The sequence below is a fragment of the Mustela erminea genome, chromosome 7, assembly GCF_009829155.1.
Source record: "Mustela erminea isolate mMusErm1 chromosome 7, mMusErm1.Pri, whole genome shotgun sequence".
Lineage (NCBI taxonomy): Eukaryota > Metazoa > Chordata > Mammalia > Carnivora > Mustelidae > Mustela > Mustela erminea.
Window position 1 is genome coordinate 13,165,006 of NC_045620.1, and position 25,520 is coordinate 13,190,525.

The 25,520-nt window shown below is 47.4% G+C and overlaps 1 protein-coding gene across 24 annotated transcripts in view; it reads left to right on the forward strand.

Moving 5' to 3' along the window:
- ZMYND8 (zinc finger MYND-type containing 8) overlaps positions 1-25,520 on the forward strand; it is a 140,246-nt gene that overhangs the window by 81,280 nt on the left and 33,446 nt on the right. For all 24 annotated transcript variants that reach the window (XM_032350427.1, XM_032350429.1, XM_032350431.1 and 21 more), the window contains 3 exons: positions 126-607; positions 16,147-16,287; positions 25,366-25,518. In XM_032350427.1, the coding sequence (XP_032206318.1) occupies positions 126-607; positions 16,147-16,287; positions 25,366-25,518 (776 nt within the window). The remainder of the gene's footprint in view (positions 1-125; positions 608-16,146; positions 16,288-25,365; positions 25,519-25,520) is intronic.

Here is a 25,520-nt window from a genome sequence, read left to right on the forward strand (position 1 = left end):
ACACTTAAACATACCTCGATACAGTGCATTTAAAAAAAAAAACAACACTTGGGAAAAAAAAAAAAAGGCAATCTCACAAAAGACCAAAGTTGACTTCAACTCTCCTTTCTTTTCTGCACTCCTAGGGCCTGGGTTCCAATAAATAATTGCTACCTCATGTCTAAAGAAATTCCTTTTTCTGTGAAAAAGACGAAAAGCATCTTCAACAGTGCAATGCAAGAGATGGAGGTGTATGTGGAGAACATCCGCAGGAAGTTTGGGGTTTTTAACTACTCTCCCTTCAGGACACCCTACACCCCCAACAGCCAGTACCAAATGCTGCTCGACCCCAGCAACCCCAGCGCCGGTGCCGCCAAGATCGACAAGCAGGAGAAGGTCAAGCTCAACTTCGACATGACGGCGTCCCCCAAGATCCTGATGAGCAAGCCCATGCTGAGTGGGGGCGCGGGCCGCAGGATCTCCCTGTCGGATATGCCGCGCTCCCCCATGAGTACAAACTCTTCTGTGCACACGGGCTCCGACGTGGAGCAGGACGCTGAGAAGAAGGCCACCTCGAGCCACTTCAGTGCCAGTGAGGAGTCCATGGACTTCCTGGACAAGAGCACAGGTCAGCCTGGGGTGGGAGATGGGGAGGAGGCCCCTGGGACATGGGGCTTCTGTGGGGGCCATACCTGTTGGTTCCAGCTGGTCAGTGCGCCTGCTCGAGAGGGAGCTCTGTGGGATTTTGCTCCATTTGAGCATATTTAAAATTTTAACAAGGTAACCCAGGGGGATTCTTGCTGTTAGGAATCAGGAAAGCAGAGAAGGGATCCCTCCAGGGCAGATGGAGGTCATTCCTAGCCGTGGGCAGAGGTGGCCAGTAATCCCTCAGCAGTCAGGTCATGTGGCTCCTGGAGCATCACAGCAAAACTTCCCGTAACAGTGTGTTTCTCAAGAATGTAATTAAAAAAAAAAAAAAAAAGATTTTATTTATTTATTTGACAGAGAGATCACAAGTAGGCATAGAGGCAGGCGGAGAGCGAGGAGGAAGCAGGCTCCCTGCAGAGCAGAGAGCCTGATGTGGGGTTCGATCCCAGGACCCTGGGATCATGACCTGAGCTGAAGGCAGCGGCTTTAACCCACTGAGCCACCCAGGCGCCCCTCAAAAATGTAATTTTAATCGGAAGATTATTTGTACAGACTACACCTTCCCATTGTGTAGTGCTCAAATATTAGCGCAGGGTGTAAGGTCAGCAATAATGTCCTCTCCCGGGAGCACGCCCACTCCTCAAATAAAGGTTGTCCTGGTTATACTCGCTGCAGAGATAGTGGTGAAGAAAGAGGATGCTGGTCTCATACCCCAGCTCTGCCAGTCTCGGCCCACGCAGCTTATCAGGCAAGGTACTTAATGTCACTGTCGTCTTTTTTTTTTTTTTTTAAGATTTTATTTCTTTATTAGACAGAGATCACAAGTAGGCAGAGAGAGAGAGAGAGAGAAGAGGAAGCAGGCTCCCTGCTGAGCAGAGAGCCCGACTTGGGGCTCAATCCCAGGACCCTGAGATCATGACCTGAGCTGAAAGCAGAGGCTTTAACCCACTGAGCCACCGAGGCGCCCCTTAGTGTCTTCTTTAAAAAAGATTTTGTGTATTTATTTATTTGACAAAGAGAGACATAGAGAGAGGGAACAGAAGCAGGGGGACTGGGAGAGGGAGAAGCAGGCTTCCTGCTGAGCAGGGAACCTGATGGGGGCTCCGTTTCAGGACCCTGGTATCATGACCTGTGCTGAAGGCAGACACTTGATGACAGAGCCACCCAGGAGCCCGAGGATTTTACTTCCTTAATTTAGAGAGAGAGAGCGAGAGCGAGCGAGCCCGCATGAGTGCGGGAAGGGAGGAGAGGGAGAGAGAGAACCGCAAGCAGACTCATGCTGAACATGGAGCCTGGGGCGGGGCCCCATGTCACGACCTCAAGATCGTGACCTGAACTGAAATCAAGAGTCAGGTGCCCAGCCAGCTGAGTCACCTGGGCACCCCGAGATAGTAAATGTCTTGATGTTCCGTCTCATTTGTAAGTGATCTAGGAGCGGACCTGCCTCATCGGTTCTCGTTAAGGGTTGAAGGAAGGCGTGTACACAGAACGCTCAGAACAGTGCCTAAAATAGTAAATGCTCCAAAGATGTGGGCTGCTGTCTTATTTATTGTGGGGCTTACTCAGCAAATGCCTACACGGATTCAGAGAGGTGACCAACCGGAGGGATGCTGGCCGAGTGTGAGGGAAGGAATGGTGACTGAAATGGAATCCCTTCTACCCAACTGTTACCTGGTTGCACATCCAGTCCTTACGAACTATATTATTTCCACGAGGAAATCGGTTTACTCTCATTTTTCTTGAAACACGGCCTTCACTGTTCATTCTTTGTGGGTCTGGTTCAGAGAGAATGGGCACTGAGAAGTTTCTACACTGAGCATGCTGGTAAAAAGGCAGCCAACCCTCAGGCTCTGGGCTGGGGAGACTGGGCGAGGGGGCAGGACCTGGTGAACCCCTGGACCTGTGGCCCCCCTCCCCCCCCTTGAGGGCTCCAGCTGGTGGTTGTCATAGAGGAATGTGGCCTCTTGGTTTTCTGATTTTCTCATTATTCCTGAGAAGTGGGTAATTTGCATTTTTATATAAAACCCCCAATTATTAAATGTCAGCTCAAAATGTCTTAGGATATTTTCCAGATTGAAGAAGGCACATCTAAAGATTGAACCATGGGTTTTAGGCTTCTGACCAATGTTTTGAGCTTGGGTAGCCCTTCAGACCTCCTCCCTCCCTGCCCCTTCCTCTTTCCTTCATCTCGCCGTCCCTCCCTTTACGGGAGAACTCTTTAAGGAGCAGGCACCCGATCTTCAAGAGACTGCAAAAGTCCCCAAAAGTCCCCAGAAGGCAAAACGATGGTGATTCAGTCGAGGGAGCTCAAGGAATTCTACCCATTTTGGTTGTGGTGTTTCTTGTTCCCAGTAGATTGGTAATTTTCAAGTACTGCTTGTAGTTCCCAGAATGGCTGTAGGTAGAGAGTTAAGTGCCAGTGGCTTTTGGTTCTTCTAAATAAAGGCTGCGATCTCTTTCCCCAGTTCTGACCCTAGCTGTGGGGTCCTAGACGCTCAGTTGCATTCCAGAGCTTTGTTCTAGGATGATGCAACTTCTGCTGACATACTTTCTGAACAGAAATTTGCTTTTGCTTCTCAGTTTCAGACCAGAGTTCTTAAAAGCTTACTTTAATTGCCTGACATGATTCCATTTAAGCCAGGCTGACAAAACACCAGCTTCGCAGCCTGTTACCTCTCCTAGAGAGCTTGCTCTTTTTTTAAAGTAAGATTTTATTTACTTATTTGACAGAGAGGAGAGATCACAAGTAAGCAGGGGGTGCAGGCAGAGAAAGAGGGGGAAGCAGGCTCCCGCTGAGCAAAGAGCCCGATGCAGGGCTCAATCCCAGGACCCTGAGATCATGACCTGAGCCGAAGGCAGATGCTTAACCCATTGAGCCACCCAGAAACCCTGAGAGCTTGCTTTTGAGAAAGTGTTCTAACCGGGCAGCAGTCCTGTTGAATCACTGTTGTCTGAACTTTCATCAGCATCAGCTTTGCCATATGCTAGTTCTTCTGTTTTAACTATGTACTTAAACATTAAACCTGCAACATTGCTTTATCCTAAGCTGAATAATATGTATCAACTCATAGATTTAAATTGCTTGTTGCATTTTTTTCTCTAATAGAAACGAAATTAATACCTAACTTGTAAAATAGAACGTGTTGGTCTATGAACTGCTGTTGGCTATCCTGTTCCATGTTTCAGGAAACACAGTTTTAGAGGAATCTGAGAGCATGTGTAATGTGTTTAATTAAGCTTCTCTCTTTCCCGGGGACATAGCAAGATTGAACTGGCATTAGAATTCCTGACAGAATTCCTCGCTATTCAAATGGCTTTTCTAAGCGGTAAATGAGATTCTCCATTTCAGCAGACTTTAAGGTCCCTTTCCTAAAATATGGTCCCCTGGCTGGCATGTGCGTGGATTATTTTGCTAATTACGAGATAGACAGCCAATGAGTGTTGTGGGTAGAGAAGGCAGTACTCCAAATCATTTAAATCTTAAAGATTGTTCCCTTTTCTGTAAGGAGCCAGATAGTAAATATTTTAGATTTTGTGGGTCTCTGTCACAAGGATGCAGCTATTTCAACACCATCATTGTGTTAGTGAAACAGCCCCAGGCAGTGTATGATCGTGACACTGAAATTAGACTTTCATTTCAAGTGTGTGTTTCATGAACTGTGAATCCTTTAGGTTTCTTCCAGCCATTGACAAATGGTAAATATCCTTGCAGGCTGTAGAGGGACAGGTTGTTAGGCTAGGTTTGGCCCCCAGGTTGGTTTGCTGGCCTCTGTGACGGACTCAGAAGGCATTGTGAGTCAGTCTCCCCATCTTACAGAAGGCCAGTTGAGGTCCCTGTGGACGGTGGAGGGTGGAGCCTGTGTTCCCACAGCCTGACCTGAGTCTAGATCCATTTTCTTTTTCATTGCACCCCAGTGCCCTCTGCTGTTAGCAGTGACGGTAGCATTTTCAGAAAGGAGAAGTGGACTATTGGTTGAAATCCCCCTGAGTCACAGAGAGTATAATTGACATGAGATTGTGATTTATCCAAAATTAGGTTTAAAAAAAAAAAAAAAAAGATGGTCATGGGATAGAAAAGCCATACTCGTTTCAGCAATTAGAATTATGTAGCCGGCAATATAAGACCACACATTGAAATAAGTAAGTTACTAAATAAAATTGCCATGAGCATTTAGAAGGTTTCCTTTTTGTTTTGGGGTGGGGGAATTGAGGAACTTAGAATCAGGTGTCTGTAACCCACAGAACTCAGTTTTGTCTTCTAAGGAGCAGTTTGCTTAGCGAGAAGCCTTTCTTGGTGTCCTGATTACTGGGCAGAGTGGTTTATACTCGCAGTAATTTTCCTGCTTCCCCCTTGATCTAGACCTCTTGGCCAGAACTGATGCCTTTGCCAAATCTGCCTGCAGGAGCCTGACTTAAGTCATGAATATGTATTAGGGTAAGAGTCCCAGTCCCTGGCTGTCCCCACCCTCTGTAGCTCCACTATGGGTTACTGTTTAGGGAGAAGGGAAAATGTTCTCTATACTCTTTTTCGCGAAGACATACTTGTCACACAGCAATGGTTATCTATAAGATGAAAGTCACAGATCACCCCACCTCCCAGTCAAGCCCTTAGAGAAGGTTTTCAGGACTTTTTCTGTGTTGGTTTATGAGTCATGCGATGACGCTGAAAACTCAGATACTTTCAGGGATCAGGCAGGTATGAGAATGAGCAGGGTTGGGAAGCACTATCTGTAGCATGAAGTTGCTTCCTTCCTCATGACCATCACATGAGGCTGGGTGCTGCTTCTTACTTCTTCTTCTTTAAAAAAAAAAAATTTATTTATTTGACCGGGGGGGAGGGGGGCAGATCACAAGTAGGCAGAGAGGCAGGCGGGGGCTGTGGGTATGGGAAGCAGGCTCCCCGCCTAGCAGAGAGCCCAATGCAGGGCTCGATCTCAGGACCCTGAGACCATGACCTGAGCTGAAGGCAGAGGCTTTAACCCACTGAGCCACCCAGGCACCCCTTGTTCTTACTTCTTTTTTTTTTTTTTTTTTTTTTTTTAATTTTTTTTTTTTTAAATTTTATTTATTTATTTGACAGACAGAGATCACAAGTAGGCAGAGAGGCAGGCAGAGAGAGAGGAGGAAGCAGGCTCCCTGCTGAGCAGAGAACCCGATGTGGGGCTCGATCCCAGGACCCTGGGATCATGACCTGAGCTGAAGGCAGAGGCTTTAACCCACTGAGCCACCCAGGCGCCCCTTGTTCTTACTTCTTAAAGCAATACTTACTCTTCGATGCGTGGTGGGCTGGAGCATTTCATTACAAAAAAAGCTCCTTATACCCCACTAACATGTCATCACTTGGACCTTTGAGAATGCTGTGTTCTTGAAGCATGCCTTTTCAGTAGCGTCCTGGGGGCCTTTTCTTCCTGCTGGTTCTAGCCAAGTGGGGATGCGGACTCAGCCTCAAATATATATATATATTTTAATGTGGACTACTCCAGTTTTTTCTTTAATTTTATTTTTAAAAAAAGATTATTTTTTATTAGGGGGAGAGAGAGAGAGACAGCAAGAGAGGGAACAGAAGCAGGGGGAGAGGCGGAGGGAGAAGCAGTCCTCCCGCTGAGCAGGGAGCCAGTGCGGGGCTCGATCCCAGGACCCTGAGATTATGACCCGAGCTGAAGGCAGTTGTCCAATGACTGAGCCATCCAAGCACCCCCTGCCCCAACTTTTTAGTGGCTCCAGTTTGTAAAAATCCTTATAGTGTATCCAGTGCCTCCGTAAACTGCTTGGACTTGGATCACTTATTTGCAGCATCTGTTGTAGCCAGTTGTAAGGTTTTATTTTCCTTTTTTTTTTTTTTCTTTAAAAAGTAAACCCTGTGCCCATTGTGGGGCTTGAACTTAAAACTCCAAGATCGAGTCGCCTGCTCCACTGGCTTGAACCAGGCAGGCACCTGTGCGGGTTTTTTTTTTTTTTTTTCTTTTTTTAAAAAGTTAACCTTGTGTTCTGAATATTTTTCCATGCTAGTTCAATAGCCCTTCAAAACAGAGCTTCTGTCCTGTCTTGGATTTAACAGTGATGCTCTGTTGGGTTGATCATCTATGTAGGCCACCAGCAGTGCAAGCTACAGCCCTTTGAAGATGTAGGTTGCTTCCAAGATTTTGTAAGTAGAGGAAATTTGGCCTGAATCACTGACTCCTCCACACCCGTGCCCCGGTGTGGGAGGGTCTGTGGGAGGGAAGGGTATTTCTTTTTTCTAATTTAATTCTAAAACTCCTGTTTCATGGAGTCAGAATAGCACTTAGTACAGGCTAGAGTTTTGTAAATGTAGTTAATAAATGATACGTTTTAGCCCACACTTGTGAATTGTACATCAAAGTATAAAATCTGATTAAATTATTTGTGACTTCAAAGGCGATTAAGTACTTCCTTTGGGCAAGATTTATGGCTTTACAAAAGGATTGGCATCCATGTCAAAGCTTAATTGAAACGAGCATTTCCAAATGTCTTTCTGCTTTTGAAAATGTCTAGCGCGATTTAAAACTGGGTGCTTAGTCGCTTCTGCACTGTTGACTTTGGGGCTGGGTGATTCTCTGTTGCCGGCCCATCTGTGCTTTGCAGGGTCTGTAAACAACAATCCTGGGCTCCGTGTGCTAGATGCCAGGGCCCCTGCCCCTGCCCACAGCTGGCAGCTAAAGAGGTCTTCAGACATTGCCGAGTGTTCCCCTGGGGACGCAGTCGCCCCTGCAGTTTCATTGAGGACCGTTATGTCAATGTAGCACCCTTTTGACTTTAACGGTGATAACAAAATTCTGATTGTCGTATGCTCATGTTTGAAATGCCTCCATATTTACATTTTAATTTTGTATCGCGCCCCCCCCACTATAAAGTATTCCTTTTAAGCTTTAATATTATGCAATAAATAGCACATAATTCTACTCTGAGAGGTAACAACTGTTAAAAATCGGGTAGTCTTAAAAAAAAATAAAATAAAATTGGGTGTTCCTTCAGATTTTTTTTTTTTACGTTTTTTTTTTTTAAAGATTTTACTTAATCATTTGACATGGAGAGATCACAAGTAGGCAGAGAGGCAGGCAGAGAGAGAGAGAGAGAGGGGGAAGCAGGCTCCCCCTGATCAGAGAGCCTGACGTGGGGCTTGACTCCAGGATCCTGAGATCATGACCTTGAGCGGAATGCAGAGAGAGGCTTTAACCCACTGAGCTACCCGGGCGCCCCTTAATGCAAGTTTTATGTATATACGCCTCTGCTAACTTTCTAATCCCCGAAATTGTAGGTGTTTTGACTAACCTATTGTTTTACACGTTCGTCTAGGTGGTTACATGTGAAGCCGGACTTAATTTTTTTTTTTTTTTAAAGATTTTATTTATTTTTTTGACAGAGAGAGATCACAAGTAGGCAGAGAGGCAGACAGAGATAGAGAGGAGGAAGCAGGCTCCCTGCCGAGCAGAGAGCCCGATGCGGGACTCGATCCCAGGACCCTGAGATCTTTACCTGAGCTGAAAGCAGTGGCTTAATCCACTGAGCCACCCAGGTGCCCTGGACTTAATGTTTTTAAAAACCTATACATTGGGACGCCTGGGTGGCTCAGTTGGTTAAGCAGCTGCCTTCGGCTCAGGTCATGATCCCAGCGTCCTGGGATCGAGTCCCACATCCGGCTCCTTGCTCCACAGGGAGCCTGCCTCTCCCTCTGACTCTGCCTGTGCTCGCTCTCTCGCTCTCTCTCTCTGACAAATAAATAAATAAAATCTTTAAAAAACAAAAAGACAAAAAAAACTTATACATTGAACCTCACTAGAGTCAGAGAGTTCCAGAATTTCCCCCCTTCATTTACATTTATCTCTATTAGCAAATATATTTTTGCCCTTGTTTTAAAAATCTCTCCCCCCAACAAAGACCACAGTAAAAGTAGTTTTTTAATTTTAATTTTTAAAAAGATTTTATTTATTTAACAGAGAGAGAGATGGCTAGAGAGGGAACAGACAGATGTGGGGGGAGTGGGAGCAGGGAGCCTGAGGCGGGGTCCGATCTCATGATCCTGGGATCATGACCTGAGCTGAAGACAGACGCTTAATGCCTGTGCCTCCCAGGTACCCTAAAAGTAGGTTTATTTACCCCCAAGATTTTATTTATTTATTCGACAGAGGGAAAGAGAGAGCACAGGTGGGCAGAGGGAGAGGGAGAAGTGGGTCTCCGCTGAGAAGGGAGCCCAATGGGGGGTACTATCCCAGGACCTCAGGATCACGGCCTGAGCTGAAGGCAGCCGCTTAACCAACTGAGCCACCCATGTGCCCCTAAAAGTAGTTTTAAAAGCACGAAATGACCCATAATCTAAAGGTCTTTAGCTGATTTTTTTTGTTTTTTTTTGGGAGGATGATGGTGACACTACATGGTTAAAATTAAGATAAAATAAAACCCAGCAGGATTAAAGCAGTATCAGAAGATGTGTAAGAGGGCACCTGGGTGGCTCAGTTGGTTAGGCGACTGCTTTTGGCTGAGGTCATGATCCTGGAGTTCCGGGATCTCCCCTCTCAAGCTCTCTTTCTTTCTCAAATAAATAAATAAAATCTTAACAAACAAACAAACAAACAAACAAACAAACAAAACCAGATGTAAAAGAAAAGGTCAGGGAAGCCTGGTTGGCTCAGGCTGTTAAGCATCTGCCTTCAGCTCAGGTGCTGATCCCAGGATGCTGGGATCGAATCCCGCATCGGGCTCCCTGCTTGGCGGGGAGCCTGCTTCTTCCTGTGCCTGCTCTGCCTGCTGCTCCTCTGCTTGTGCTCTTTCTCTGACAAATGAATAAATAAAATCTTTAGAACAAAAAGAAAAGGAGAAAAAAGGTCATGTTTCATTTATCCCCTCAGCCCGACTCCAGTTTTTCTTCTAAATGTATAACTATTAACTGTCTGTGGAATGTACTTCTACCAAAAATAGGTACGTATTCATTCATTTGAAAATGTACATGTTTTTCGATAAACTTTTACACATATTGGGGGTGTTTCTGTACACACTTGATTTTTACCTTTCTCTTTTTTTTCTACACATATTTCTGTGGGGACTAGGCCTTGTCAGATCATGTAGGTCGGCATCATTCTTTTGAGGGTTGTATGGTATTTTTACCTGCTTAACCATTCTCCTGATAATAGACACTTACATACCATTTCCCGTTTTTCTGCTGTCAGAAGTACTGTCGCAATGAACCTTCATGTGTATTGTCTCCCTGGCACTTGACACGTATATTTGGGGGATGAGCTCCTGGCATTGGGACCTTGCTGTCTGTGTATCTTGTACAGTCTAATTTTGGGTAATATCAGCATCATCCAGTTGCTGTCCTAAAAGGTTTTACGATCCTTTTTTTTTTCTTAATTCATTTATTATATTACGTTAGTCACCATAGAGTAGATCATTAGTTTTTGATGTAGTGTTCCATGATTCATTTGGCTTTTAATACCCAGTGCTCCATGCAGTACGTGCCCTCCTTAATACCCACCACTGGGCTTACCTGTCGTGCCCCCCCCCGCCAAAACCCTCAGTTTGTTTCTTGGAGTCCATAGTCTCTCATGGTTCCTGTCCCCTGTCTGATAGGCTTTACAACTCCTGTAAGAGTTCCTTTTTCCTCACCTACCCTCAACAACAGGTGTTTTTAAAATTTTTATTTTTTATATATTTTATTTAGTTTAGAGAGAGAGAGGGAGAAAGCACACAAAAGGTGGGGGAAGGGCAGAGAGACAAGGAGAGAGAATCCCAAGTAGACTCCTTGCTTAGTGCAGAGCCTAGCTTGAGATTATGACCTGAGTGGAAATCAAGAGTTGGACGTTAAACTAAGTTAGCCAGGCACCCCGAGGTGTTATTTTTTCTTGAAACAAGTTAACCTTGAACCTGTGAGAGAGAGATGCCTTGGTGGCTCCGACAGTTAAGTGTTTGCCTTTGGCTTAGGTCCTGATCCCAGGTTTCTGGAATTGAGTTCCATATTGGGCTCCTTGCTCAAGTGGGGAGCCTGCTTCTCTCTCCCCCTGTTTGTGCATGTGATCTCTCTGTCTCTGACAAATAAATAAATAAAATCTTAACAAAACAAAACAAAACAAAACCTCCTCCCTGCATTTGACTCCCAAATCTATTAAAAAAAAAAAAAGAAGATGCATATTAAAAAGATACAGGATGGGTGCGACTGGGTGGCTCAGTGGGTTAAGCGTCTGCCCTCGGCTGAGGTCCTGATCTCAGTCAGGGTCTTGGGATCGAGTCCCGCATTTCTGTCTCTTCTTTGGATTGTTCATCAGTCATTCTCTTAGCACACCTTGTTTTCAATAGCAAATAATACTGAGATTATTTAAACTGATGTCTTTTTATGAAGATTTCCCTTTGGTTGTCAGTATCTTTTTTTTTATTGCTCGACATGTTGGTGGTCAGGAGAGGAACGGGGGTAAACAAGAGGCATCTTGACCTCAACCCTTGGATGGGGCTGCTTGGGGAGGCCCCTGAGAGTGGTATGTGAGGGAGAAGCAGGCTTCCTGCTGAGCAAGGAGCCCGATGTGGGACTCGATCCCACGACGCTGGGATCATGACCTGAGCCGAAGGCAGCTGCTTAACCAACTGAGCCACCCAGGCGTCCCTATTTATTTATTTTTTGAAAGAGGTTTTATTTTTGAGTAACCTTCTACACCCAGCATGGGGCTCAAACTACAACCCCACGATCAAGAGATGGTGTGCTCAGTTCTACCTGAGCCAGCCAGGTTCCCCGCGCCTCTGGGCTGTTCTAGGTGGATGAGTGGTATGGCCGGCTGCTCTGCAGACAGCTGCTGGAGAGAGGAGCTGTGGCAGGAGGCGGGGACCCATGGGAAGCCTGTAGGTCTTGGTGGGAAATGATAGGCAGAGGCAGTATTTACCAGCCAGCTCTTTCATTACGATCCTGTAAGGAACCGTTTTAAACATGTTTTCCTATCCATCCTCCTGTGACTTTTCCTAAACAGAGGTGAAATTCACATGACCTAAAATGAATCATTTTAAAGTGTACGACTCATTGGCGTTCAGTGCATTCAAAGTATTGTGCAACTGCCACTGTTCTCTAGTTCCAAAACATGTATGTCACTCCCAGATAAAATGCTGTTAATGAAGCCTCACCCCGCCCACCCCCCCCCCCACCCCCCACCCCCGGCTCACTTGCCTTTGGAGACCATCAGTGTGCATTCTGTTCATATGGATTTGCCATATGAAGTTCAGTTAAGTTCTGGATACTTCAGTTAAGGGAAATCGTACAAAATGTGGCCTTTGTGTCTGGCTCCTTTCACTGACTGTGTGTTTCCAGGGTCCTCCCCTTTGCAACACGCATCCGAAACTCATTTCTTTCTTTTTTTTTTTAAAGATTTTATTTATTCATTTGACAGACAGAAATCACAAGTAGGCGGAGAAGCAGGCAGAGAGGGGAGGAAGCAGGCTCCCTGCCTTGCAGAGAGCCCGATGCGGGGCTTGCGGGGCTTGATCCCAGGACCCTGGGACCATGACCTGAGCTGAAGGCAGAGGCTTTAACCCACTAAGCCACCCAGGCGCCCCATCTTTTTTTTTTTTTTTTTAAGATTTTATTTATTTATTTGACAGAGATCTCAAGTAGGCAGAGAGGCAGGCAGAGAGAGAGAGGGGGGGGGGGGAACAGGCTCCCTGCTGAGCAGAGAGTCCGATGCGGGACTCGATCCCAGGACTCTGAGATCACGACCTGAGCTGAAGGCAGAGGCTTAACCCACTGAGCCACCCAGGCTCCCCGAGAACCTCATTTCTTTTCATGGCTCAGTAACGGGCTACTGTGGACACCCTGGTTAGTCAGTATGTTGGTGGGCATTCAGTTGTTTCCACCTTTGAACTGTTGTGAATAGTGCTGCTATAGCATTTGTACCCCGGGAGTTGAGTACTCCTTTTCGGTCTGGGGGTGTGTACCTAGGGGAAACCGTCAGGAAATTTGAAAATACTGCAGGTCTGTTTATGTACTGAATGTGTCTGTTTCATACATATAAAGAGTAAGAGTTTTTTCACTCCCCTCCCCCGACCAAGAGCCACTTTCTGCCGTTTGAGGACCATATTGTCCCATTGAGAATGTGTGCACGAGGCTGATAGCAGTGGGCAGGGGTACTGGAGGGGAGCTGGCGGTTGTATTTTGGAAGTGGTCTTCAGAGGCCTTGGTGAGGAGTGGAGGAAGTTGAGGCAGGAGAGCAAGGGAGGAATTGAGGCAGTGTAGACGTGTTTGGCCTTGAACATCTAGGTGAGTGGTCGTAGCATTAATCGATATGAGGAGGTTTAGGCGGGTACGTGGTGTTTCACAAATTGGGGAGGAGGGGTGTGTGGTTCCCAGGTAAGGGCAGGGACCATCGCTTTCCACGAGGAGAGTTCTGCAGTGTGGGACCCTGTGATGCTTGGTGACCCCAGTGCTGTCCCTTTCCCAATTACATGAGTCATTTTTCTCCCAGATGTCTGTGAGGGGGGCCCTGACCTTTGCTGGCTGGGGGGAGAGTGAACCAGACCTGCCTTCTTGTCTAACTGCTGGGTTGAAATTGGGGGGGGGAAAAAAAACTTCAATATTTAAGTTTCATTAACAGAGGAAACTTTATGTTTCTGTGAAATTAAAGTCTTGTTCCAGTTATGTTTTAACTACCGGATTGCAAAACAACAGCTTTGTCTCTGTGCTTGCTGAATTCTGCAGGACCACAAGTAGGGCAGGGCTCTGCTAGACCACCTGCTGGCTGCTTCCTCCTTCCTCACACGACCCCCCATTTGATTTTCTTTTTTTTTTTTTTTAAAGATTTTATTTATTTATTTGGCAGAGAGAGAGAGAGAGGAGGAAGCAGGCTCCCTGCTGAGCAGAGAGCCCGATGCGGGACTCGATCCCAGGACCCTGAGATCATGACCTGAGCCGAAGGCAGCGGCTTAACCCACTGAGCCACCCAGGTGCCCCTGATTTTCTTTTTTAAGAGTAATCTCTATACCCAATATAGATACAGGCTCAGACTCCAAGATTAAGAGTCAGATGCTCCTCCGACTGAGCCAGCCAGGCATCCTGCCTTTTTTTTTTTTTTTAAAGATTTTATTTGTTTATTTTTCTGAGAGAGAGAGGGAGAGAGAGAGCGAGCACAGGCAGACAGAGGGGCAGGCAGAGGCAGAGGTTCCTGCCAAGCTAGGATCCCGATGTGTGGACACTGGGTTCATGACCTGAACAGAAGGCAGCTGCCCAACCAACTGAGCCACCAAGGCGTCCCGCATCCTGCCTTTCTTAATTCTTTCCATGGGAGCTGTTATTATTAAGCTGGGAACTGTGGCCTCACATGGTTGATTTCTGTGTGGGACAGCCCGTGGGGTTTTGTTACAGCTCACCCTTTCTGCTTAGGCGCTCTGGTCAGGGTGCCTTGAAGTTGTGCACAGGGCTTTGGTTGGTAGAGGACCCTCCCGCTCCCCGTGGTGGCTAGTTTGTGCGGGAGAATGCAGTGTTTGAGGCCCTGATCTCCCATCCTCCCAGGGAGGGAACTGCAAATCTCTTTGGAAAGGAAGCAGGTAGAATATAAGTGAATGAGTAATAAAGAAAACTCTCTGTTTTGTTGCTCACATGCTCACGCCTTTCAAAATGCCTTTACCTTTAATGATTCCCATTTCTTGTTTTGTTTTTTTGGTGTGCCAAGTGCTTAAGTTCTACTTGTTGTTCGGGTACCAGTGACTGGTAACAGGACTAGTAACAGCGAGTGCCGCTCTCATTGGACAGAACTTGTCCGTCCTTACCGCGTTTGTCCATCCTTTCAGCAAAACAAATTTAATTTAGTATTCAAAAAAATTTAATTCTCGAAATTTGAAGTGTTGATGGATCCTTTGCTAAGGACTACCTGCCCTTCTCATTTGCAAGATGAGGAGAAGGGTTCCTGGAGACAACCCAACTTCACCTCTTGGTGGATTTATCACTCAGCACTACTGACCTTTGGGACCAAAGAGAATTATTTGTTTTGCGGGCTGTGCTTTATAGGATGCTGAGCAGCGTCTCTGTTCACCATCTCTTCGATGCCTGTGGCACCCTCCCCTCCCCCAGTGGTGAAGGCCAAAAATGTCTGCAGACATGAACCTGGTGCGTCCTGTATGGCAAAGGCACCCGTGGCCAAAAAGTACTTGTTCAGATGATTGAAATCAAAGCCCTTCAGGTTTATGGGAAAATAGAAAATACTACTACACAGACAGCAAATAATAATAATATAGTACTTAGCCGATGCCTGGCACTGGGTAGATGATGAATTTATTTGATCCTTACAACTTGGTGAGGTAGGGACTTTGACCTATCCTTTTGTATTATACATCAATGTGCCTCTTTGAGCCTAGGAGGAAAGGAGATTGACAGACGTCAGGTAACTGGCCCAAGGACACCCCGCAGGTCAGCTGCAGAGTTGGACTTAAAGCCCAGTGTCTGGCTTCCGATGCATGCTTGTGGCCACCTCTGTCTGTATCTGGTCTTTCCCTCCCTGTTACATTAACGGTCATGTTGACAGGGCCTGGCGCTAGAGCTGCGTGGGTACGTGAGTTTCACCCGTTGATCCTCATTCTCAGTACCCGCCCACGTGGCAGGTGAGCAACCCGACGCAAGCGTTCAGCAGTGTCCGAGCTCTTTTGAAATCTTCAGGATGTCCTGATTTGTGACCCCTTTGGCATCCACAGCTTCTCCTAAGGACCAGACCACTGCAAAATCCGTGGTTCTTGTGCATCTGAGGAAGGCTGGCCATTTGGTAGTCTGGCCATTTGGTAGATGGACTCTTTAGGCCAAGGGGCATGATCTCCAGGATCTCCAGGAGGCACGGCCCATCTGAACACTGAACACATTCTGTCACATGGTTTGGTTTCTCAGTGGGTGAAGCCCAGGGGTCCATATGTAGGTAGTTATAAGGTATTTTTAAAAGACTCGGGCTTAGGTAGGATTTTCTCTCCTCCTGTAAAAGTTTGGAACATAGTAAGGAAGGAGGTAATTGCCCAGCTCACTCTGTCTGGTGCCGGGTTTGGCTTCATTCAGCATCACAGAACCTTAGACGTGGGAAGCCAGAGATCTCCCAAGGGGTCGACTTGGCTTCTGGCAGGTGCAGTGACTGCACGAGCCGGCCTGTGCAGCTCCCCCAAACGGACGGCTTGCCGTTTGTAGGCCTGGCTCTGGTCTCTGCCACTGGACCTGTGCTGGGGGCTGGTGTAATCCATGTTTATTTTGAGATTTACACCCGTGAACGGGCCAAACCAATTTCAGTGGCAGCTTAGCCGATTTGTCTTAGAGTTTTGTGTTGAACAGAATGATCGGGAAAGGGGAGGCCTTCTTCCGTCGCAGCTCGAACGGTTTCACATTGGGTTAAAGCTTGGGAACCCTTGGCATGAACGGTCAGCCCTTCTTGCTGCGCCTCGTCTGTGGTGCTTGCGTGGGGGCTTGTTGAAATCAAATGTGATTCCTCTCCTCTCCCCCTGTGCACACAAGTTTGGTTTGTTTATTTGTAAATCCATTTTGTAACCATGAACATCCTTTTCCAGCTTCGCCAGCCTCTGCGAAGACGGGACAAGCGGGGAGTTTATCTGGAAGCCCGAAAACTTTCTCCCCTCAAGCATCAACACCCATCACCACGAAAACGGACAAAACCTCCAGCACTGGAAGCATCCTGAATCTTAACTTGGGTCAGTGGGAATTTTTGGAAATCTCTCTTCTGCAACAGTTTTGAATAGTCTTGCAAGTTGTGATGTCCTCTTTTGCATGTGGTTCTTGAACTCCGAACTCTTCTCTCTCTGCAAAATACATAAAAGGTATACACTGGCCAAAGACGCAGAGAGTTCGGGAAGAGGAGCGAGTAAGGGATTTCCTGGGGCTTGCTGACATGCAGAGTTGTTTCATCTCGAAGTACCTTAGGCTACTGTTCATAGCCATTTCATGTCCTTGACCATAGTAACCTGGTTCTTAGATATGTGTTTTTTGAAAGTTGTATTTATTTGAGAGAGAGAGAGATTGCGTGCACAGGAGCGCAGGGAGGGTCAGACTCCGCATAGAGCATGGAGGCTCTCAAGAGGCTGGATCTTAAGATCATGACCTGAGCTGAAATCAAGAGTTTAACACTTAACCGACTAGGTCACTCGGGTTCCTATGTGTGTATGTATATGTTTAATGTTTTTTTTTTTTTTTAAAGATTTTACTTACTTATTCGACAGACAGAGATCACAAGGAGGCAGAGAGAGGAGGAAGCAGGCTCCCCTGCTGAGCAGAGCCCAATGTGGGGCTCGAGCTGAAGGCAGAGGCTTAACCCTCTGAGCCACCCAGGCACCCTTTTAATGTTTTATGCACACATACACGATGTATATAAAGTTTTATGAATAGTGTTTCCTTTTTCTACGTGCAGTATATTCTGATGCTTTTTTTTTTTAATTCTCTTAAAATTTAAAAAAAATGCTGGTCTTTAACCCAGACTTAGTAGGTTGTCCCCCCGCCCCCATTGGAATTCATTCATTTGTTTGTTTTTTCGTTTTTTAAGATTTTATTTATTTATTTATTTGACAGAGAGACAGGCAGAAGCAGGCTCCCCATTTAGCAGAGAGCCCGATGCAGGGCTCAATCCGAAGACACTGAGATCATGACCTGAGCTGAAGGCAGAGGCTTTTTAACTCACTGAGCCACCCAGGCGCCCCCGGTGGTTTTTTTTTTTTTTTGGTGTGTGTGTGTGTGTGTGTGTGTGTGTGTGTTTTAAATCACTATCTCAGGCGAAAGTTTTCAGAAAAATTTATCACCGGAAATGCTAAATATCCATTTGTGAAGTTATTTTATTGATTCATTCCATCATGATTGTTGTTTTTATTGAGAATTACATGCTGTGTGCTGTTTCAGGGACAGGGCAGGGAGTGGTGAGTGAGGGCCCTGGGTTGTGAGAGAAGGCCCCTCTCTCACACAGCGCTGGGTTCTAGAAAGAGAGAGAGAGAGATCAGGTAAATAGGACAGATCCCCCTGTGAGAAGGTCAAGTGTGCTAATGTGGTCAGGAGAGTGAGAGGCAGGTTGGGTGTGGTTTGGAAGAGGCAGTAGTCCGGGAAGGTGTCCGCAAGGTGGTATGTATATATGTATTTTGTTAAAGATTTTGTTTATTTATTTGACAGACAGCTAGAGAAGGAAGACAGGAAGAGTGGGAGAGGGAGAAGCCGGCTCCCATCTCACAGGCTGCCCGCTGAGCTGACTTGAGGTGGTATTTAAACCTAGATTGGCATGGCAAGAAAAACCAGCCATCCCTGTATTGGGAGGAAAGCCTCGAAGGAGTAACTAGAGATTTATAGGCCTTAGGGTAAGGGATGCTGATGGGGAGGCCCAGGTGGTTGTCCCAGTGGGTGAGTGGGGGAAAGGTGAGGAGCTGAGGTCCATCAGCCCTGTGGACCCTGTGGACCCTGGCATGGACCCTGGTGTGGGGCTGTTGGAGCATCGGAGGGATGTGAGCTGACGGAGCGTTTTTTTTGGTTTTGTTTTAAGATTTTATTTATCAGAGAGAGAGAGGGAGAAAGCGAGCACAGGCAGACAGAATGGCAGAGGCAGAGGCAGAGGGAGAAGCAGGCTCCCTGCTGAGCAAGGAGCCCGATGTGGGACTCGATCCCAGGACGCTGGGATCATGACCTGAGCCGAAGGCAGCTGCCCAACCAACTGAGCCACCCAGGCGTCCCTGACTGAGCGTTTTTGAAGGACCATGCTGGGTGCTGTGTTGGGGATAGCCTATGCAGCTGTCTTCTCCCGGGTCGTTCCCTCACTCCCCTTCCAGGGGACACTTGGCAAAGTCTGGAGACATTCTTGGTTGTCATAGCTGGGAAGGGAGACTCAGAGCCCAGGGTTTTGGGAAGCGAGGGAGGGCAGCCTCCTGTGTGCAGTGGTGCTCACATGGGAATTCACAGCCTCTGGAGGCCAGTCCTCTCCGGTTGATCTTGTCCTGCAGTGCCCAGTGCCCTTCCAGATGGAGAGACGGGGGGTCTGGGGGGCAGGCTGCAGGTGCCCAGGATCCCAGAGCCAGTAGGCGGCCAGGCTGGAGGAAGCTCGTGTGTCCGTGGAGCCCAGAACCTGGTCTCCCCTGGCTCCCCTGTTAGTGCAGCCCGGATGTGGTCCGGCAGGCAGAATGGTAACTTTCGGGGCTCCAGCTCAGATGCAAATTGCTGGTGCAGATTGCTCACTTGCACAGAAGCGGACCCATTTGCACCCCTGGGGAACATTCGTTGATCTCAGCGGTGTGGTTTGCTTTCTCACACCCTCCCTCCACCTCCACACCCTGAAAAGGAACAGTGTGCAGAGGTAGTTCTCATGGTCACGCTTCTCTCTGCCAGTCATGTGTGGCCACTTCGTTTCCCTAAGCCAGGCCGTCTTGGACATCCTTGTGAGGGTGGGGGGGTGGGGGGGTGGGGGGGTGTCTTTCAGTTTGGCCTATCCGTGGTGGTGGCGGTGAAGAATTACTTGTGTGTGTGCCGGTGGGTGGGTGTGGTGGGACCTGAGGCGCTCCTGTGCAGATGCCCACCCACCCCTGCCCCCAGCTCCTTCCATTCTAGGGCACTTGGCCTTGTTTGTCAGTGGGAACGAAAGCATTGGGAATGCGGGTGTTTTGTGGGCCAGCATTTCAGTTACCTAATGGGAAGAGGATCAGAGAGGGACCGGTGGAAGTGTCGTGGCTGAGTAGGGGTCAGACAGTGGAGGGAAGTTCTAAATAATCCTCAAGAGCTTGCCCAGGTTGGGGCCGATGCTTTGTATGGGGCTACTTTTCTTTTTTTCTTTTTTCTTTTTAAGTAGGCTCCACACTCAGCATGGAGCCCAGTGTAGGGCTTGAACTCATGACCCTGAGATCAAGACCTGAACTGAGATCAAGAGTCGGACACTTAACCCACTGAGCCATCCCAGCATCCCATGGGGCTTTTTTTTTTTTTTCATGTCTGGTATCTGTATAACTACTTTAAGCAGATAGAAATGAGACTGTGCTGGGGATGCTGACAACATTATTATATCTAACAAAACGGTATTTCATTTAAAAAAAAAAAAAAAGACTGGAAAAGACCCAAATTAGAGAGCTGGAAATCCTGAGTGATTTTTTTTTTTTTTTTTTTTTTTTTTAAGGCAGGGTCGGGGCATGGGGTTGCGGTCAGGGAGGTCTTGACCGATGACACTGGTTACACACACCTGTAGTGAGGTGTTCAAGCTCCCACAACTGTATTTCCCCCCGGATTTTAGTCTCTGTAAATTAAAACTATTGAAAAAACCACAGTAGTCTCCAAGGTAGATAACAGTCCCATTTTCGTGCAGTAGAAACTGAGGCACAGAGAAGCAAAGTTAGCTGCTCTGCCAGGATCCTGTGGTTCGTCGTCATGTTTGGCCTGTGTGGACTCAGGCCTGTCTGCCTTGTAGTTTGTGCTCTCAGCCACGATCCGTGAGCTGCCACGCTGCAAAACAGGGCTGTGTCCGGAACGTGGTGGGCCCCGGACATGGCTTCTCGTGCCTTTGGCTACGTTGGCCTAGCTGTGGGGTGGGCAGGGGGTGGGGGGTAGGGTGAGGATTTTGAATGGGCACTCCTGCGGAAGACGGATTGCTTTTTTGAAAGATGAAGCTCCCACTAGTTGAACCTGTGTTGTCAGACGCTGAGTTTTCAAGAAAACACAGCAATGCAGATTTTTATATGAACACTCGTGTTGAAAAATCGGTAATCAATTGCATTAAAAATGAGAACTCTTTTTAGTCACAACAGGTAAGTCCAACCCAGAATACTGAAGCCCAGCCCATGGGTCATCAGCTGCGTACATGATTCTTAGACTTAATTTTGGTGCATGACAAAGGGGAGAGCTTCTGCAGAGGCTGTTGTCGCCTGTTTGCTGAGACACCGGGCCCTCACTGGCTGTCTCAGGGCTCCTGGTGGCTTCGAAACACGGAGCAGAAGGCTGGTGGATGGTTACAGCCCCTTTCTATGACTGTATGGAAAATAAGTCATCAGTAAGAACAAGAGGAGGAAGGCCTGATTCTTTTCGTCTTCCAGACTCCTGTTTTTGTCTCCGGGAATCTTGTCTCCTCTGTATCACGCAGGGTGTTTGCTTTGGGCTGAACAAACACAGCAGTTGAGTGATCCTGTTGGTGACACACATGTGTCTGGTGCTCAGTGAGAGATGCTGACAGCAACGGGAAGTTGTCAGACCTGGCGTGCTGCTGCTTGCTGATTGCCTCGGCTGTCACGAGGTCGCCTTTCTTTCTCTGGATAACGTGATACCTTGAAGTCAGGCATCCCTAGAGAGCATGTGTTCGAGACCCAGGCTTTCCACAGATTGTCTTGATCCTCCTTCCCCCACTCCTCCAGTGGGTGACGTGAGGACAGCTCTGCTTGGCGTTGATTGATAAGAGATACTTACCAGGATCTCTGGGCTGGACGGTACTGTTTCCTTGAAGGAGCCACCATTTTGTAGCTCCTGGAAGTCCATCCGTTATAGTCACCCAGCCCTTTGGAATAAAGGAAATCTGTTTCTTCCTTCCTTCCTTCCTTTCTGCCATCCTTCCTTCCCTTTCTTTCTTTCTGTCTGTCTGTCTGTCTGTCATGGTGGAGGGTGCAGAGGGAAAGGGAGAGGGAGAATCCCAAGCAGCCCAGAGCTCAGACCCTGAGATCATGACCTGAGCCCAGATGAAGAGAGGAACAGTTACGTAACTGAGCCACCCAGGCACCCTAAGAAATCAATTTTTTTTTTTCAGTTGAAAAAGATGTGCTTATATTTTTCTTTTTCTTTTTTAAAATTTTTCTTATAAAAAGTTTCTTTTTTTTTAAGTCATGGAGGCACATGGTAAGAGAAATTTAAGAGGACAGAAGATGTTTAATGAAAACCCAGTTTGTCTGTAACCTGGTCACATCTCTGTGCCCCACCCAACAAAGGACCACAGTTACCTCTTCTCAGTCCTCTTGAAGAGTTCTTCTATATGTATACCAGGAGTTTTCAACGTGGGTGATTTTTATCTGTTAGGGGGACGTTTGGCCATCTGTGGAGGTGTTATTTTTCAGTAATAAGGTGTAGAGATCAAGAGGAAGCCGCACGGGAGCCGTCTGGAGGCGGCCCTTGAGACATTTTTATGGTCACAACTGGGATACGGGTGCTGCTGGCATCTGGTGGGTGAGGCCAGGAAAGCGCTGACCAGCCTACAATGCGCAGGATGCCCCTCCCCCGCCACTTCCTTCCCGTGCACACAAAGACTTACCCAGCCTCAAATACCAATAGTGCCAACATTGAGAAACCCCAAGAACACACATATTCCGATCTGTGTTCCATATCCTTCTCTCCTCCCCTACACCAGTACTCATGTGTCCCTCCAGTTGTCACCTTTGTTCTCATTAAACAGGGTGGCTTTTCTAGAACAGCACATAAAGATCCGATAGGGTTTTCATGTAAGCAGCAGTATTTTGTTCCACCTCAAGGTGAAGTGTTGACTTATTTATTGGCTCTGGGCTGTTTTGCTGTTGAAAATAGCTGCAGTGAAGAGCCTTTTACCCCATGTGGGAGCATAGCCATAGGATGAATTCCTAGAAGTAGAATCTCCGGTCAGAGGCCGTGTGTGTTTGACGTTTTGAGAGATACTGCCAAATTGCCCTCTGAAGGAATGCTTCTGATACATGCTCCCTCCAGAAATGTAAGATCATGTCTCTTTCTCTAGCCTTGGTATTTTTTTCACCCTGGTTTCCATTTATAGCCCAAGCTGTCTTCGTATCAGCTGAAAAGTTCAAAATGTTGGCAGCAAAGGTGGATTCTGAAGATATTCCTGATAGAGAAGGGCAGGGGCGGAGGAAGTCCCGATAAGGCACTATTAGCTAAACAAGAAAGAGAGGCTCTTCTTTTCTCCCTGTGGAGGGGAGGGAAACTTAAAAACGCAGTTGAATTTCGAGAAAGTTAATTAGATTTGGCTAAACTCCTGAAGGTCTGCTCCCAGGGACCTGATCCCAGGCCCTTCCTGGCTTTTTGGTGGGTTCTTGTTAGGATAAACATTACTGTGGCTTATTGACCAGAGAAACCTTCACTGTAAAAGGAGGTGCTTTGCCTTTTTTTCATTCCTCCTGATGATGAGTATTTCCGAGGGCAGCCTTTTTAGGCTAAAGTTAAAAGATTGCGTTTACTGTTCGACATACAGTTACGCACACACAGGAGTGTTCTGGCGAGCTGTAGGTCTCTTAATGAGCCCTAGGTTTAGAAGGTTAACACGGAGATACAAAGGTTAAGGCAAATCAGGAGGAGTTTTCTTTTATCTTAAAGATTTATTTATTTATGTATTGGAGAGAGAGCTCGATCCCCTAACCCTGAGATCATGACCTGAGCCTTAACTGACTGAGCTGTCCAGGCACCCTAGGAGGTTTGTTTTTTTTTTTTTAAACTCACATAGAAGATTGAACTAATACAGGGCTTCTCAGCCTTAGCTGCCAGTTAGAATCATCTGGGTTACTTTTTAAAAAAAATTTAATTATTATTATTTTTAAGTAGGCTCCCTGCCCAATGTGAGGCTTGAACTCATGATCCTGAGATAAGAGTCATGGACTCAAGGGCTCAATGGAATGAACCAGCCTGGCCTTGGGTCTGGAGAGGGCCAGTGTCCAGACCTTCCCCCCAGGCCAGTTAATTCACATTCTGCGGGGGAGGGGGGGGGACACAAGGCTTTTTTTCTTTTTAGAGCTCTGTAGGTGGTTTCATTGTGCAGATAAGATTGCAATTAACATCGCAAGAGGGGATGGCAGATTTTATTACAGCCTTTGGACCAAATCTGGCCTCCAGCTGTTTTTGTAAATAAAGTTTTATTGGAACAGGGTGTCCTCAGTTTGTTAACACGTCATGTAGGGCCACTTTGGCAGCAGAGCCTGCATGGCCCGCAGAGCCCAGGTCACTTTGGCGGTTTTATAGAAAAACTTGGCTGACTCTGGGTAGCGTAGATGGTGTTTTTTTGGTAACTGGCTTGCGGAACGTTATTGAGGACACTGAGGGAATGTGGTTTTGTGAGATTTTTTCTTTGACAACTTTATACTTGAAAGGCTGCCTTTTCCCTTAGGAATCCTGCCCGCTTTCTCATTTCTGAAAGCGGAAGTTAGGAGACAGCCTTTCCCCCGCCTTCCCCCCTTTCCTGTCACATCCGCAGCTCAACTGTTGGAACCTTAAGTCCTGCCAGTACTGCTCTTGAATCGGGGGTTTCTTTTTTCTCTTCCTCCTCCTCTCCCCCCCCCCCCCCCGCACCCCCCAGTTACTGTTTTATTTCTGTTTGGCTTGTGCCTTCTCTTTTTGAGATGCTTCTTAGGTTAATTTGCATGAAGGTTTTTCCCCTGTGCCTTCACCCCATCCTCTCGGTGAGCATGGCCAGTCCTGCACACACACGTGCACACGGATGCCCACGCACATGTATACACTCACTTGCAGCTGGATATGAAGCCGTGTCTCGCAGGACAAAGATGGTATCTGCTTGCTGTGAGCAACTCACACCCGGAACCTCTTTGAGGGCTCCCCCACCTCCCAGTATGTTTTTGGGAAAGGGCCCTTCCTAATCCTACCTTGGTCAGGACCTCATTATGGTGGTGAAATCAACTTGGAGCTGTTTGTGGCTCTGGTTAGCTGTCAGTGGGCTGGCTGGGGCCTTGGGAAGCTGCCTCTCTCCAGTCGCTTTAAAGGAACAAATCTCTGGGTGTGCAGGGTGAGAGACGGCCCCATTCCTAGGTGAAGGGGAAGGTGCGTGGGTCATGATGGAAAATGGAAACGAGCAGAGAAGGAAGGTTTTGAGCAGCCCTGGTGGTCCAGCAGGGGTGTCTGTGAGGTCTCATTGCTTTCTCGGCCTGTGTAGACACCTTCATTTTGTCCCTTTCTTCTGTTTTAGGGGGTTTTGGAGGAAGTGGGGAAGGAATTCAAGCAATGCTAGCTCACAGACCCTTGGAATCTGTTCCACTTGGTCCTATAAGGAGCCCGTGGCAGAAGTGGGGAGGCTGGCTGGACCCCTGGCCCTGATTCCTCCGTCAGAGGCCTTTGCCTGGGACTAAGGCCAGGAGCTCTCACTGTATCTGAGTGAGAAGACACAGGTTGAATATCTAGGGTTAATCTGTTCATCTGTCTTCAGATGGATGCCTGGCTCAAAAGCAGGAGGTCTGCCCATCCGACACATGCCCTCCTTTTCTGACTTGAGCTCCTGTCTAGATCAGCTAGGAATGAAAAGTGAAGATTCCGCGGTAAACAAGGAACCGGGCCTCCAGTTCCTGTGTGTGTGTGTGTGTGTGTGTGTGTGTGTGTGTGTGTGTGTGTGCTCGCTCTGGGGTGGGCGTGGTGGGGGAGGCGGTCCACATCCCTTGGGTACAAGCCTTCTCTGATCTGGGCCTGGAGTTAGAAGTACACTCTGGCCAGACTTGGTGTGACTTTATCTGCTGCTACTGAGATTGAATATATTACTGTAACCTTTGGCTTCGGAGCTCCCCGATGACGCAGCATTCCGCAGACAACCATCTGGCTGGGATTGTGCATTTTAAATATTGAAAGCCACCCAGGCAACTGTTCAGTAGACTGGGTAAACCTGCCAAATGTGTTCTCGGGCTATTATCTCCACGTTAGCCCGTCGTCGAGCAGATGATGTTGCTGGGACAGACAGTGAGAAGGTTGGAGGTTTCTCTCCCTGCCGTGTTCTAGAGCGCGTGTTTACGAGAAGGAAGCTAAGCGACGAGCGTTGCCTAGTCCTCCGCCCAGCGCCTGCCTGACGGGGCTGTGACCGTGTCTTTCAGATCGGAGCAAGGCCGAGATGGACCTGAAGGAGCTGAGCGAGTCGGTCCAGCAGCAGACGGCGCCTGTTCCCCTCATCTCGCCCAAGCGGCAGATCCGGAGCAGGTTCCAGCTCAATCTTGACAAGACCATAGAGAGTTGCAAAGCACAATTAGGT